The sequence below is a fragment of the Gadus chalcogrammus genome, chromosome 14, assembly GCF_026213295.1.
Source record: "Gadus chalcogrammus isolate NIFS_2021 chromosome 14, NIFS_Gcha_1.0, whole genome shotgun sequence".
Lineage (NCBI taxonomy): Eukaryota > Metazoa > Chordata > Actinopteri > Gadiformes > Gadidae > Gadus > Gadus chalcogrammus.
In genome coordinates this window covers 19,867,961-19,882,718 of record NC_079425.1, presented here as the reverse complement: position 1 = coordinate 19,882,718, position 14,758 = coordinate 19,867,961, and the positions used below count along the sequence as shown (strand labels likewise).

The window sequence follows — 14,758 nt, the reverse complement described above, 5'->3', positions numbered from 1 at the left end:
ATTTATGAAGGGTTAGGCCACTGTATATTTAAATAGCTCATAAATCATTAATGTCCTTTAAAATATGCAATGATTCTACATTTGCCTCGTTTCCTAACAGCTCGATATTTCTTAGCTGCTAGTTACCTTGTTTGGTTTCATATCCACTGTTATTGGTTTGATTAGGCTCTCAAATCGGACAGGCTTTTATGTTCAATCCTTTACAATCTGATGCATGGGTGTCACAGCAAATCATACCAATGATAGACTGACGATTTAATAAATTGGCACTTACAAAATAAAATAAGTTAAGTCGCTCATGACCAAAAGGGACAATGATTTACTTACAATATCAAACTGTCTTGCAATCTGTAAATAGACCCTTCTATAATGTCCACTGTTGAGTTTTCTTATCTCTTTTCTCATTGAACTTCTCAGTCTCTTCCCGCGGCTGTTTTGGCACTGTTGACGAGTGTGTGCAGGTAGGCGTAGAAGAACAGGAGGTTGTCGTATTCCCCGCTGTACTCCTGAGCAAGGCACTGCTCGTGGTAGTCTTTGAGAAAGAAGTAGATGGCCTCAATGGTGGCCAGGTAGCTCTCCGGTTTGCCCTTCTGGTGGCGCCAGAAACACGTCTTCCTGGACTTCAGCTCTACCCGGGGCAGGCCTTAGGGGTGAGAAACACAGCAGCGTGTGTCAGCCTGCATGCCCACATCAACATCGCGTGAGCCGATGCTACACAGCCTACCCTGTGATGACTGCCAGTGCACATCTCACAAATGCCAACATCTCCAACAATTACCTCGCAGCCGCTCGTCTGTGACGATCTTGTTGGTCTGGTTCCATGTGCTGTCGATGACAACCACCCTCTTGAGGGGACACGCCCTTGGCTCCGAGGCCGTGGCCCCATCTGGGGCCGCCGACCCTGGGTCATGGGCATCGTGTGTGGGCCCTTGTGTCTCCTCAGTTTTAGCCCTTTTCGGGGATGGCTCACAATCCAAGCTGTCCCTCAAATGCTGCACCAAGTCCTGCATTGGGACTGACCCTGGCCCTGGAAAAACCAAAACAACCTAGAGAGAAGACATACGATGGAAAGGCAGGCTAAAACTATTTGAAACAGACACACGGTATAGTCTGTAATGTTAAGTACTTCGATATGTGGAAAGTTAGCATATGAACACATTTAAAACCCACTGAACCTAGAAACAATTATGAAAAGGATAACCACAGTTACAGGGAAAACATTTCACATTAATAACAAGATACCAAGTTGCAGCTATTACAAACGTATTTAGAACAGAGGGAAACAAACCCTAAAGCTTTATGAATAAGAATTCCAGGGAATTGAATTGCAATGAATGTTACACTCCTGCCAGTCTCCTTCACATGCACTTAGACCCGGGAGTCAGTCTATGAGGAGTAAAGAGTTATGCCCACCTGGTCGGTTTCAAAGTCAGGGATGCAGGGGTAGGTGTATATGTTGACATCATCGGGGGCCAGTATCTTGGCGTGTATGGCGGTGCTCTTGCCATCCGTTTCATTGGGGTGCTTGATGATGTCTATCTTCACTGGAAGCTTAATAACACATAGTAACAATCTAGTCAAGCTTATGACATAAATATGTCATAATTGATCTTATGTAATAATAAGTAAAATAACAGAAATGTGGTCAAAATAACAGCTTTTTCCAAAATTCAATAACAGGTTGCTTTATGAAAATAAAACGGTTGTAAACCCAGACAAAGTGTACTCCTTGATGCCAATGAGCATATCGTATACAGAGGAACAATCAAGTCAACCCTAAACTTCTACTGACCTTGATGGAGGGGATTTCTTGCTGGCTGACACCCACTAATGAGTAGCATGTGTAGCAAAAGAACATTCGTGATCTCCCACATTTGGCGCATTTTAACCTGCCGCACTGCTGCGCTTTCTCCAGTACAGCGTGCGATGCCAATTTTAATCCATGTAGAGGTTGCACGGCAGGCTTGTGTGTTATAGAGGAGTCACTAGAGGGTTGCTTCAGATAGAGGGGCTTGTCTTGGTCCAAACAGCTCATGGTTTGGTTTAGAAGCCCTTGTCTGACCGTGTTATGATGTGAGGATGTCAACACCGATAGCTGGAATAAAATGGTGCAATATAGACAACATTAAGGATAGCAAATAAACGACATGAAGGAAAGATTCCAATACACATTGCTTCCCACACAGCCTTCTCTCCGCCTCTCAGTTAAAATGTTAGAATACCATGTGATGATTTTCTGATTGCAATCAAGACAAATGGTTGGGTTGAGCAAATCGTTTATAATAAAGGTAAATTGACTAAATACTTATAAAGAGCTGTATATAAACTCATTGATCACTTTACAAAACACGACACGGATGACAATGAAGGGAAAATATTCCTTCTTCTCTGCAACCGATGCATCGCACTCAGGAGCTTCTTTCAGTCAAAGTAAACCCTTTTATCACTTTAGTCCGGACTCGGTTCGCTTGCGGTAGGTTATCATTATGATAAATAGATTACGCTGAAGCCCCATGTTTACAAAATTACGGAGCAACATAAATTTCGTTAAGTGGAATTTTCCAAAACAACCTATTTAACGCCTTTCACTGTCAGCCATCTCTATAATGCAAATAGCAGTCATTTCATTGGCATTATTATCTATGGACCTCTCCCTGATAACCTCATAACTCTGGGTTTTCCATTGTGCCACCTGAACTCCTTATGAACATGAACACACATCGCTATGGATTCACACAACGTCCCCACCGTGGGTGGCTGGGGACGAAAGTAAAGTGGTATTTTAAAGACTGATAAAAGTCCAATAGCTTATATGAAAGTACCCACTCTTTTCACGCTATGACACAACCATGGATACAGTGGGCACTACTTTCAGATAACTATTTAGACATGGGAGATCAATGATTAAAAGCCAAGTCTATGTTCGTCCCCAACCATCCACGGCAATGAAAGAGTCACTGCTTAGCGACGTGTGTTCGTTCATCTTCACACGGGGCAAAGGAGGCACTTATGTAGGCTAATAACACACTTTAGCGGAACTAACGTTACATAACCTGACCGGAGACTAAGAACAAACTGTGGACACATTCACGTCTACAGACCGAAAATATACGAAATGCCTTTACTCACACTGTTATCGACATGGAAATGTTATCAATGCTTTGGTCAATGAAACGTTGCTGAGAAGTTAGCATATGTACAATCGTTGACGTGGATGCTGTACGTAAACATCGGATGCGTCCACGTGCGTCTTCCGCTACTCCGGAAGTCTCTCCTCTTTTGGTTGCCGCCATTGGTTGGCAACCGTTGACCAGCAACGTCACCGATTTAAAGAAATATTGCCCAAATTAACTCGGCATGAGGGCGATTCCGTTTAGATACACGCTGTTTAGATTTATGTTACTTGCACTCTGTTTCAGTTACACAAGTAATAGCACGACCTGCAGCAGCTGTACTGTTAAGTTACCAGGTACTGTCCTATTAATGTGGGTTTTCCTGTATATATTTTTTTCTATATACTCTTTTACAAAGTAATATTTGATAATATAACATATATTTCGAACTGAATAGCAACTGACCCTCATCTCATGCGCACATGTATCTTCTGTGTGTACCAGCCTATAGCTCCCACAGTAGACTAGGAGGACCATGGAACCTTTGACAATATTTCACGTTGAGGTTCAGGTTGACTTTGTTCTCATCATGAAGCACTATCCACTTTCTTTTTGAGATATTGGGTTATAAAGTATCCCTTTTACGAGCTATTGTCCAACTGTTGGAAAACTTTTTTTTGTGCTGCAACTATTTCGTTTGGGAAGCACACAAAAAGTTATCTTGCATTATTCTGTGTATACACAGATGACCCATTGCTGAAGTCTTGGCTCAACAATACAAAAACAAGGTTAATGAAGACAAAGTGGTGTATTATTTATTTATTAGTCCAAGTACGCATTCCCTCCCCTTTCTCTTTGAAGCCCGATGTGATTAGCGTGATGTGAAACAGACTTGTTAACTTTCAAAGATACCTGTGCTGTCACACACTTTATGAAAGTCAAGATCACGCACCCACTCAGACGGCTCACAGATGTGTAGGCTATCGTGTAAGAACTCTCTGTGTATGGTGGTCTTGGATTCCTTGGGGCTTTGAGACTAATGAGACACACCTTGTTTATTACTTAACCACATTAGCTGTGAGGTTGTTCTTGCATATCATTTCCATAGGCAGCGTTCCATCTGGAAACTCCTCATAGTGACCTTTCCTTTTCTGCGTTGGATGCTTACAGATGCCCTCTTCTGTAAGTTCAATGTGAATCACAACTTTACAGTCAGGACCTCCCCTAAACATTCCAGAAAAGTGCCTTCACCCATCAGATATGAATGTGCATCTATCCCAACTGTCAATAAAGAGGTATTCCGTTTTTTGGCCCAACTCTTCAAATTATATTGTTTGCTCGAGATCTTCAAACTGTGTTATGCCGATTTTTAAAAGAAAAAACAGCACAGCCGTTTTTTCTTCTATAAAATTATATTAAAAAAATCTATTTTCTGTTTTTTTTTTAACAACTAGTAGGATTTTGATGTTGTAGGGCAAGTGCTGGTAATCAAGGAGATCAACCTGTTGACCTTGGAACTACATTTGTGCTTTTAAGATGCCCGGAGACACAATGGTGCATTTCCTAGTGGAACCGCTTCAAAAAGGACTCAGCAGATCTCGTTTCTCTCTGAACCTCCGGTAAGAATCAGTCTTCAATATCACATATTTTATATTCATGGGTTTTTCTCAAATCATTAATTTCATTTTCTAAAGTCGAAAAAGGTTTTCTTGGCAGAGTTGGAGTCTGAGCTGGCTGAATCAATACACCGTGCAAGAAACTGACTGAATGGTGAGTCATATGAAAGCACAGTGTTCAGCAGATTCTGCAGCCTAGAATCCATAAGCTCATCACATGCCATTTAAAAAGAATGTATATAACTAACTCATACCAGAAAAAATTTAGCTCAAGAGTCTACGAACAGTTTTGGACAGTTGCATGGTGTGGCCCACCATTTATTTAGATCCATTCCATGGAGTCAGTTTACTGGAGCTGTCAGGGAGCCCTTGGGGTATGGTGTTGTCTTACGCCTCTCTCCCTATCTAATATGCCAATAAAACCCAGCGAGCTATGGGCAGAATCGCACCTCTGCAGCACACAAGCTATCTTCCATTTCTCCAGCAGCAGAATCAAAGTTGAAAGTTGGTTAAAGAGGCTGTAGATACGATTATTTTTGTATAATTTGTTAGATATGGCATAGCAAACCGTCATCTATTAGTGAGTTAAATGTGCTGTGAGAATAATCTATTAATTTCGGCAAATAATAATAATAATTTCGGCTTTCTCTTTTCAGTTAATAATAACTAGTAATTACTGATCATTTAAGTTATAATAACGATAACAATACCTCAACAATAAAAAATATATGATATTGAGAGGGTTATAAACATGAGAAGCACTATTATTCTAACAATATTATTTGATCAAATCCTTTTTCAAACTGCAGGCATGCAAGGATAACTTTGTTTGACATCTCTGCTTTCAGATCGATTTGTGTCCGTGTGTGTGCGTGTGTGCGTGTGTAACAGATGACAGATTATATCTATGCATGGTTTTCATTTGCCGTGTGAAATGGCAGAGAGCTATGGGGGGGGGTAGGCTTCCCCCCCTCCTCCATCCACCCGCAACCACCGCTAAGTTATTCTTTTTTTCTCCTGGTCTGGGGAAATGAGGATTCCGTGCTAAGGCTGAAAACACAGAATTCCCTTGGTTGCGTAACAGCAGATTTCTTCTGGGGTAATCAAGGTTTACAGCCCCTGAAAATGTTTTGCATCAAGTTCAGTCTCCCACTACTATGCATTGCTCTCCTACCTACTAATGGATCCTACACAAATACACACTCACCCACCTCCTCTCACTCACACCTCTGCATCCAAAAACCACAACCCAACCTCTCCTTTGCCTCGTGTCTCCACACGCTATTTAAATTACAGGACGCATGTGGCCCCGATATGTGGACTGAACCTTGTATACACATATGCAAATTCACAGCCCACCTCTGATGTTTTACTGTGCAGCACACGAAGGTTGTACATAATGCTCGCTGTTTAGCCCCAAGTTCCTACAGGTGTAGTCCTTGATCTCTGCCACTGTTGCTGATACGTGATAGTTTGTTGTGAGGAGGATCATTTAGCTCTGCAGACTATAGAGCCGTGGGTGTGTACAATGCCCTAGACTGGCCAACGGCTTGCATGCTGCCGTCTGTTGCTACGTGTCTGTGGAGGGGTTCCTGTGAGCTTCTGTTGGCTGCAGCCTTGCTTGGCTCCCTCGGGAAGACACAGCCTTGAGTCTGAAACGTGTTTACATCGTCGGCATGTTACAAATGATCTGCTAAGACTAACTTTGCGTGACTTGTCAGAAGCCTTCACCTTTCTCCGATGTTGTATTTCAGGGGTTTTCACTCGATACATGAGTCATTCTTTATCTGGCAGGGTTTCTCTGTGCCAGATGTGAACCCATAAAGTGCTCTCTAGGCATGTGTGTGTGTATGTTTGTTTGTGTGTGTGTGTGTGTGTGTGTGTGTGAGAGAGAGTTTTGGCAGCCTGCCAGATAGTCTGCAGCAGTGGCCTACACTGTGATAGCACTCAGGCTTCACTCACTAAAACATAAACATATGATAATATAACACTTGACTGTCAACAATATCTTTAAATTTGCCATGACATGATAAATGACTAATCCCGGAGGCTTGCAGTATTACTGTACCTTATGCGCTCATCAGATTGATTATTCAATTTAATGGCATTATTTTGGTGTACACTGTGTTTTTTTATAGTCAAAGGAGATATAAGATAAGTACATTGCTTTAGAAACTGCATCGAGATGTTTTCCAAATCCTCTTATCACCATATATGTCCTGAGAAAAGATCCATCAAGATTATCCTTATATTTATTTAGTCACTTAATTCATGTGTTATATGAATTGTCATAATAGTAAATGTTTTGATACTAGTACAATTAGTATTATTATTACTAAGTGTACTAGTATTAGAATATTGGTATCATGGTTTGACTTCACCACGTTGTCAATGCTATGAATGTTAACGATGTAGTTAAACGTGTAGAGTAAATTAACTTGTGAATAAATATAAAGCCACACACCCCAGCTCAAAACTCACCTGTTCAGAGTTCACCTCGACTCTGCATAGCTACCCAGCCCCTACCGGCCACCATTGTATGTTGTGTGTCCTGACACTTCATGTACGCACTTATTGTACGCACTTAATCTACATTGCACTTATTCATAGTACTTAATTGTGTAGCATCTGCAGTACCTGCTATCATTGCTGTACACGGGGAATGGGTTAGCCTAGCGATTGTTAGTACTTGCACTTGGTTCTATGAACATCTTTGCTGTACTGACAGCGATATATTGTTTAACTTCTTCTGACAAATGTACTTATTGTAAGTCGCTTTGGATAAAAGCATCTGCTAAATGCCCTAAACATAAATGTAAATGTAAATATAGATATAAAAATGCATACATATTTGTGTCAATATTAATTGGAGAATATTCCCGGCTCCAATTTCTCTTTTCTCATCCTCGTTAATAAATTAAATATATAATTTCCCTTTAACACATCTAATGAATTTAATCTAAATGGCAACTAATTATCCAGGTAGGGAAATGTACATGTTAAAAAAATGAAACTTACACCATGTAACTGATCTTTTCTTTTTATATAAATAAAACAAATAACTTACAACCAGATAACATAATGCTATATGGCAGTATGGAGATATTGCAGTGATATCATGCAGTTGAAGAGAGTCACCTGTTGAGAATGAAAAGGGGCATACATGGATGGTTTACTCAGTACATGTTACTTTTGGACTTGAGTGTGATCATATATGTTGGCAAGACCTGGAATGTTTAAACAGATATGACAGACAGGGCTCTCCTCAAATAAATATTTGTTTCTTTATAGGTCAGAATACACATTTCTGAACCATGTTATATATAGGCTAGTCGATAATTGTGATGAGGAAAGAAAGACGGCGTAACATAATATTTAAAATGTTTTGACTGAAGTATTTTAATCTGGGTCATTTCTGAGCAGCAGAATATTCTTGCTTTATTGCATATATATTTTTTAGGAAGCATCACACTTTGATAAACAAGACGTGGTCTGTTAGCAGCTTATAATGTCTGCAAAGGCATAAACCACAATTCAACAAACTAATCTACAGTTTGGAAAACCGTTTCAGTGAATACCCTCTCCCATCCATCACTTGTGTTCAACGCACCTGTGCCATGAAGAGTCAAGTCCAGCTTGCTTCCACTCATTGGGCAAGCCTGGTTTCTTGAGGGAGAAAACGCTATATCTGTCTTGTAGTTATATATCACTGGTGACAATGCATAGATGCTCTTAAATTTTAGTCTTGACTGGTTAAACGTGTCTGTTTATAATAGAACAGAACAATACTATTCCTATAAATTTAGTGATGCGTGGAAATATTTGTATTTTATTTCCAACAGGATGCTTCAATACTTGTTTGAGTGGAGATGCTGAACAGAACAGGACTGTCATGTAGTTTGCAGGATGGCACACTTCACACCTGTTTGTTTCCTAAATAAATCAGGACAACATATCCCCCAACACCCCCGCCACCCCCCCCCCCAACCGAGAGTGTAATGCAATGCTAACCAAATCAGTGATGTTTTATATATTCAGACAAGCTTGGCGTCAGGTTGCGTATGCGATACCGCACCGGTGACGGTGAAAGTCCTGCAGCAGCGATGCTGCCGCGCGTCCGTCACCGGCCCCTCCGGGGTCAGTCCACCCTCCTCTCCTCCTCCCGGCACTTCATGGGGATGAAGTGGGACGCTATGTGCTCCCTCCTGGTCTTCTTTCCACGCAGGGGCCTCCCCTTCTGCGACAGCGCGATAAACATCTCCTTGCCGTTCCGAGTGCACTTGGCAGAGGAGTACGCGTTGAAGTAGTTTTCTAGGAAAACTTCCTTGAAGTTGCAGTTCTCACTGTAGTTCCTCTGCGAAGCAAAAAATAATTCAATCCTACAATGAGTTCTTGGAAAGCATTTGGTTGCAAAAAGGTTAATGTTACAAAATTGTCCTTGTATTTTTTTCAAAAGGTCAACTGTTACCTTGCCTTGGAGCTGCCCAGTCCTGTTCATTGAGATATAATACTGACTCTTGAGCCCTTTTATGGCCAGCACTCCCCCCTCGGACACTGTTCTGATCTCCAGGACACCTGCCAGGACAGACAGAGTGGCGGAGAGTCGTCATTAGAAATAGCAGACAAGCAATTCCCAGGTCGCTACACAGGGCATTCACAAAAACATACAGCTCCATTCAGGAAACAAAAAAGAGAAGGAAAAAAAGGGAGTTGGGAGTTCCTGTGCTTAATCAGTCTGCGGCCCCTCTGGCTTTGTTCAGGCCTTGTTAACTGGCCTGGGTGGCCATTACACAAACCACAGCCCACGCTACGCCACATATGGGAGACAGATTACCCCCAGCCCTCCCTCCCTCCGTCCCTCCCGCCCTCCCTCTCCTGGGATCGAGGAAACCACCTCCTTCCATGTGCTTTGCACGCTACCTCCGCTGCCTGCACTCCGATACTGATGGGAGGGGAGGGGGGGGGGGGGGGGGGGGGGGCAAATAGTTGCTGAACTGTTTTGTTTGTTGTTGCTTGGAGATGCATGTAAAATAAATGGCATGTGGTCATTAATATGAGAATGTTAACGGCCTGGTCCTCTTTCTGGGACCAGGCAAGTAGCACCTTAATCAATTGATTTAATATTGAGTCATATTAATTATTAACCTTTATAATGATTTATCATCATGTCAACAAAGAATATCCAAAAAAGGATATATTCAAAGTATGATATTAATTACTGTGAATCAAACAAAGACATGAGATGATTTCATTTTTCAGGACAATCATGCGTGTTCCTCTAGCAATTCAAACAATGTGGATTGATGATTGAGCAGCCGATTAGTCATTCACCTTCCCAGGAGCTACATCACCTCAAATCGTTTTTTTCCTTTCAAGCCTAAGTTGGTTTCAACTACCGTACTTATTTATTAAAAAGATCAATCATATACTATGAAAAGTACAGATTCAGCGGTTGAGCCTGTATGAAGGAAACGTAGAGCCAGACAGAGGGATCAGCAACAGTAATCAATATTAGTAAAGATAGCCTTTGCACAATTCATGCAATCAAAGCCAGAACGGTTATTTGAATTGCAATCTTACACCTTGAAATATGTCATTTTGATATTTTTCTCTAAGCCATGCATAAAGTTCTTCTTTTTTTTTCTCACTTCATAATTTCAAGCCTTGAAATCTGTACCATTTGACCATAGACCATTCTGTCATGGTTCTGGAGGGGATGAGACCTATAGTTTTAAATAAGAATTCTTTCATTTCACACACACACACACACACACACACACACACACACACACACACACACACACACACACACACACACACACACACACACACACACACACACACACACACACACACACACACACACACACACACACACACACACACACACACCATATTCCAGGGGTGCCTTTCGATAGTTCTGTCACAGCACATTTCTCATTCGAATTATTGTTTTTTGTAGGTGCTGGGTGCAGAAAGGCCATGTCATTGGCACATTTTCTTGATTTCTCTGTATTGAAAGATTTGCCTTTATTCTGCTAGCCAGCTTGGGGTAAACAAACCATTTACGGGTGATTCCTAATTATTTCCTCCTTGGACAACAGACTACACATTGCTGTGGTTTTTGGATCATGCAAAAATAACAGGATTCTCCTATTACTCCTGATAAAAAGTGATATATGCAAGAAATAAACTTTTGTTGGATAATATTTATATCCTAACCAATGTATTTTGAGAAAGTTTATTCACGGCTCATTATTTGGCACAATCAACGTTGATTTAAGAATTGTAACCATCCCTTTCCTGAAATGAGAAACATAAAGAAAATACACAGTTATCCATAAAATATAGCTGAAACTGTGTTCCTTTGATTGATTCGTTTTTTCATCAAATTTGCTTCCACCACCACTCTGTTATATCATACCCAAAACAACATGCTGCAGAAAATTCTCACTCCCAGATGCGTGAGATCCAATCTTGTGAAATGAGTATCATTGAAGTGGACTCTGGCACAAATTGCCTGGCCTCTGTAGTTGTCATGTGGATTTGTCACGCTGTTATGTGAAACAAGGTCCCCTCCAGCCTTCCTTTTTTCACTAGCGTCTTTTCAGATCATTTTGGGACAGCTGAGAGTATTTATTTCTGGGCCAGACAATTTTTCTGATGAATTTGATTATTATCGTTGTCATGTCATACACGGGACACAGACATGCATGTGATACATCAATATTAAAGCTCATATCTAGCTGATGTTTATGTGGTCCCGAGACCATATTTACCGGTACACATTAAGTGGGGAATTATCTGCAGTGACTGATAGCACCCATGCACTTTCCCCTCCGCTCTGGCCAACAGCTTTTTAAGCAGACTGTTCTCAAATAAATCATAACAAGGCTTGCTACAGCTCCACTCTGTGTATACTTTGTAGCACGTTGTTTATCTGATGGATTTGTCCTCCTTTCGGTTGGATAATGGCCTGCATAAATAAAACAGGGAAATTAAAAAAAAAGGAGAAAGACTTTAACGTGTCTCAGAAGTTTCTGCAAATCCCCGTGGGTTATGACACTGAACTCTGAAACATCTGTATCTGTGCATATCCAGTCTTACTGGAAGTAGGCCTTTATATTGCTTTATTTATCATATAAGCCCCAGGGACTGCTGTCTGTGTAAGGTACAAAAGTTGAAATGTTTTTGTGTTTGTGTGTGTGTGTGTTTGTGTGTGTGTGTTTCTGTGTGTGTGTGTGTCTGTGTCCATGTGCGTGCCTACACTTGGGAAATCCTGCATGCAAGCTCGATTGAGGGTCTCTTCAAAGGCTCATCAGTCATATTTCTTTGTGATTTTTGCATGAGATCTTCAGACACATCTGCGTGTATCGTTCCTTCTGCCTTTCATCGCCAATTGTTATGCAAGCCTCTGCTTTTCCAATCATGCCAGGGTTTATCGTTCATGCCAAGATGCCAACACACAGCCACTCGGCGACGATGGAATGTTAAATACCGATTACAAATTCATTCTGACCTTCAATCATAGCCCATATTAATGACACTTTTAAACACTGGTAGCTCTAAAGTATATTTGTGTACTAAATACTGCAATTATGTAACTAGGCACCGAGCAGTGGTCTTGGGTCTGTTTACGTTCATGGATTGTATTGTTTCTTTTTGGGTGGAAGTGATACTGTTCTATAAGATGCTGCCATGCATTCTCATTCTAGTTAATGCTGGCGGTATCTATATTATGAATTACACACACTGCCTTAATCATGCTTGTGTGAGATGCTACTGGGGGCAACTGCACATTTTCAACGCACGCGTGATAACTCTTTCTATTTCTATTTCCGTCGACCACATCTCTGTTCCCAGACGTCAGTCTGAGGCAGCGGGTCTAACCCCTCCCGACGTGGGTCTAACCCTTGAGCCAGCGGCAGTTCCCTGGGGCCCGTGAGTGCTTCACTCCCGAGGAGCCCTGGCTCTCCCCAGCCTTCCAGAGTCCTTTCCGTTCACTTCATTACAGCCTATGTTTAGATGGTGTTATGATTAGGCAGGCCAAAGCCCACACCTGCTTTATTTTACTCCAGTCACTTTGTGCTTCTCTAATGCAGACATACGACCCATTAAAAGTGTGGATAAACTCCCTCCCACGTGCTGCTGTCATGGGCCCCGAGCCCCGGCCCTGACTCAGTGTAAACACCTCCGAGCTCAGGTCCGGCTGACACAACCCATCTGCCTTCACTACCTGGGACCGAATACCGTCAGATGCCTTTTAAAGCTGAAACGCACCACAAGTGCTGGCCTCTAACCAATCATTTGATATGTATATTTATATTTACACATATATATGTAAAGCATATGGAGTAGACTGCATTCAATCGCGAAGAGCGTTAATAGAGACTGAGGGTTCTTACTGTAGCAGTTGGTGGGGTCCTGCGTGCCGTTGATGCTGCCGTCGTCGTCGATGGTGAGGAACCACTGCGTGCGGCTGAAGAGCTGGCGGATGCGCACGTCCCCGCCCTCCATGTAGTCGTAGTTCCTGGCGTGCCGCTCGTGCTTGGAGCAGTTCATGAGGGCGGCCAGTTGCTCCGGCGTGCGGTCGCTAAAGGCCACGCACACGCTGCCCAGCAGCAGGGCCACGTGCACGCACAGTCCCGAGAGCAGCTTTGGCAGGTTCCATGACAGCATCCATATGCGCATTATACCGCGACGTGCTGGGCCCCCACGGAGGACATGTTGAAACGGGGGGGGGGGGGGGGTCGAGATCCGTACGCTGCACCAGCTCCCTTTGACCCGCGTCCCCCAGGCCCTCGCTCTGCGACCCGTGACCTCTTGAATCGCGACCTTACGTTGCCCCCACACCCCCACACCCCCCCCCCCCCCCCCTACCCCCCTTTCCTCTCCCAGCAGTAGGGAGCCCCGCTGGCCACACTGAGACAGACGCTGGGCTGTCTGGGTCCTAGCCGAGGGCTGGGGACGGGGGAGATGGATGAAGGAACGGGGGGGACTTCTCTCGCTCTGTGTATTCCTCAGGCGCTGGATGTGTTGCCAGATCCCTTCTCTGAGGACTGGATCCCGACAGCGGAGATCATAATGTCTAGAGAAACCCTGCAGTCAGTCGCTGTGGAGACAATAGGAGGATTAAGGGCACATGTCATTGACTGACTGTTCACCGACAAGTGTGGAGAGAGGACTTTTGGTTTGCTGCTGAAGTTACCACTTTAAGGGCTTGTTTAAGAATGGTCAAGTACCATGGGTAAATAAACATGAAATATCAAATTGTATTTTTTTATTATTATTTACATTTTTTAATACTATTAGATAAAAAAAAAAGTAATATCATTCTCTTAGTCTGAACACTGCTATGTCTTGGAGTATTAGGGAAGCAGCTGTCTGGTCTGGACTGTGATCCCCTCTTTAACCTAAGCCACATGTACACGTGTATGCAGTCTCAAATGTACATATACACAAAAGTCTCAAAACAACAATCTCTTGAATCAATATGCCAATTTTGACTACCACAAACCCCTGCCACTTTCCCCCTAGCACCCACCTTCCCTCAACATTGAATAACTTACATTCTCCGGTAGTGATGGTGGAAGCTGAATGAGGTGTATTCCTTTCGCCCCCCGAAAGGTCCTATTGTGTAGGCTTCTCGGTTGTATGGTGATAGGCTTGGTGGCAGAGCTAGTCCGGCACTTGTGCTGCTGCTGGTGGTGTTGTAGGCAGGCGTGAAGAGACTCTGCTACTCCCCATGGATGGATCCCTGACTCTGGCAGGCTGAGACTGTGCATCTTCCACTGTTGTTGTGGACTCTACTCAGATAAATGCCTCTTGCTGACCTCACTTGAGAGCAATTAGATCCCAGCCAGTCAGCTGTCCCTTGGTGAGCTGAAGTGGAGGAACACCCTCTGCCTCACTCTCTCTGCCACTCACCCACTGGACATGAGAGGGAGCTAGAAACATCTAGAAGGGCGGACTTTTACTCGGTGCTGCACTCAGAAGTCCTCTACCATTATTTGCACGGACGCTGAAAGT

The 14,758-nt window shown here is 42.9% G+C and overlaps 2 protein-coding genes and 1 long non-coding RNA gene across 3 annotated transcripts; 1 reads left to right on the top strand and 2 right to left on the bottom strand.

Moving 5' to 3' along the window:
• Positions 1–296: 296 nt before the first annotated feature.
• Positions 297–3,273, bottom strand: dtwd1 (DTW domain containing 1). The gene is made up of 5 exons (XM_056607495.1): positions 3,130–3,273; positions 1,793–2,095; positions 1,414–1,551; positions 779–1,046; positions 297–643 (listed from the first exon to the last, which is right to left on the bottom strand). Exons 2-5 carry the CDS (start codon positions 2,033–2,035, stop codon positions 414–416), a joined length of 879 nt encoding a protein of 292 aa, XP_056463470.1. The 5' UTR covers positions 2,036–2,095; positions 3,130–3,273; the 3' UTR covers positions 297–413.
• An 83-nt stretch (positions 3,274–3,356) lies between these two features.
• Positions 3,357–4,884, top strand: LOC130404070 (uncharacterized). Its single transcript, XR_008904168.1, has 4 exons — positions 3,357–3,469; positions 4,222–4,295; positions 4,650–4,732; positions 4,830–4,884. It is a non-coding gene; the product is annotated as an uncharacterized LOC130404070 (long non-coding RNA).
• Positions 4,885–8,728: 3,844 nt separating this feature from the next.
• fgf7 (fibroblast growth factor 7) lies at positions 8,729–13,473 on the bottom strand. Its single transcript, XM_056608672.1, has 3 exons — positions 13,135–13,473; positions 9,198–9,304; positions 8,729–9,083 (listed from the first exon to the last, which is right to left on the bottom strand). The coding sequence occupies exons 1-3, from the start codon at positions 13,418–13,420 to the stop codon at positions 8,868–8,870; spliced, it is 609 nt and encodes a 202-aa protein (XP_056464647.1). The 5' UTR covers positions 13,421–13,473; the 3' UTR covers positions 8,729–8,867.
• Between the last annotated feature and the right edge of the window lie 1,285 nt (positions 13,474–14,758).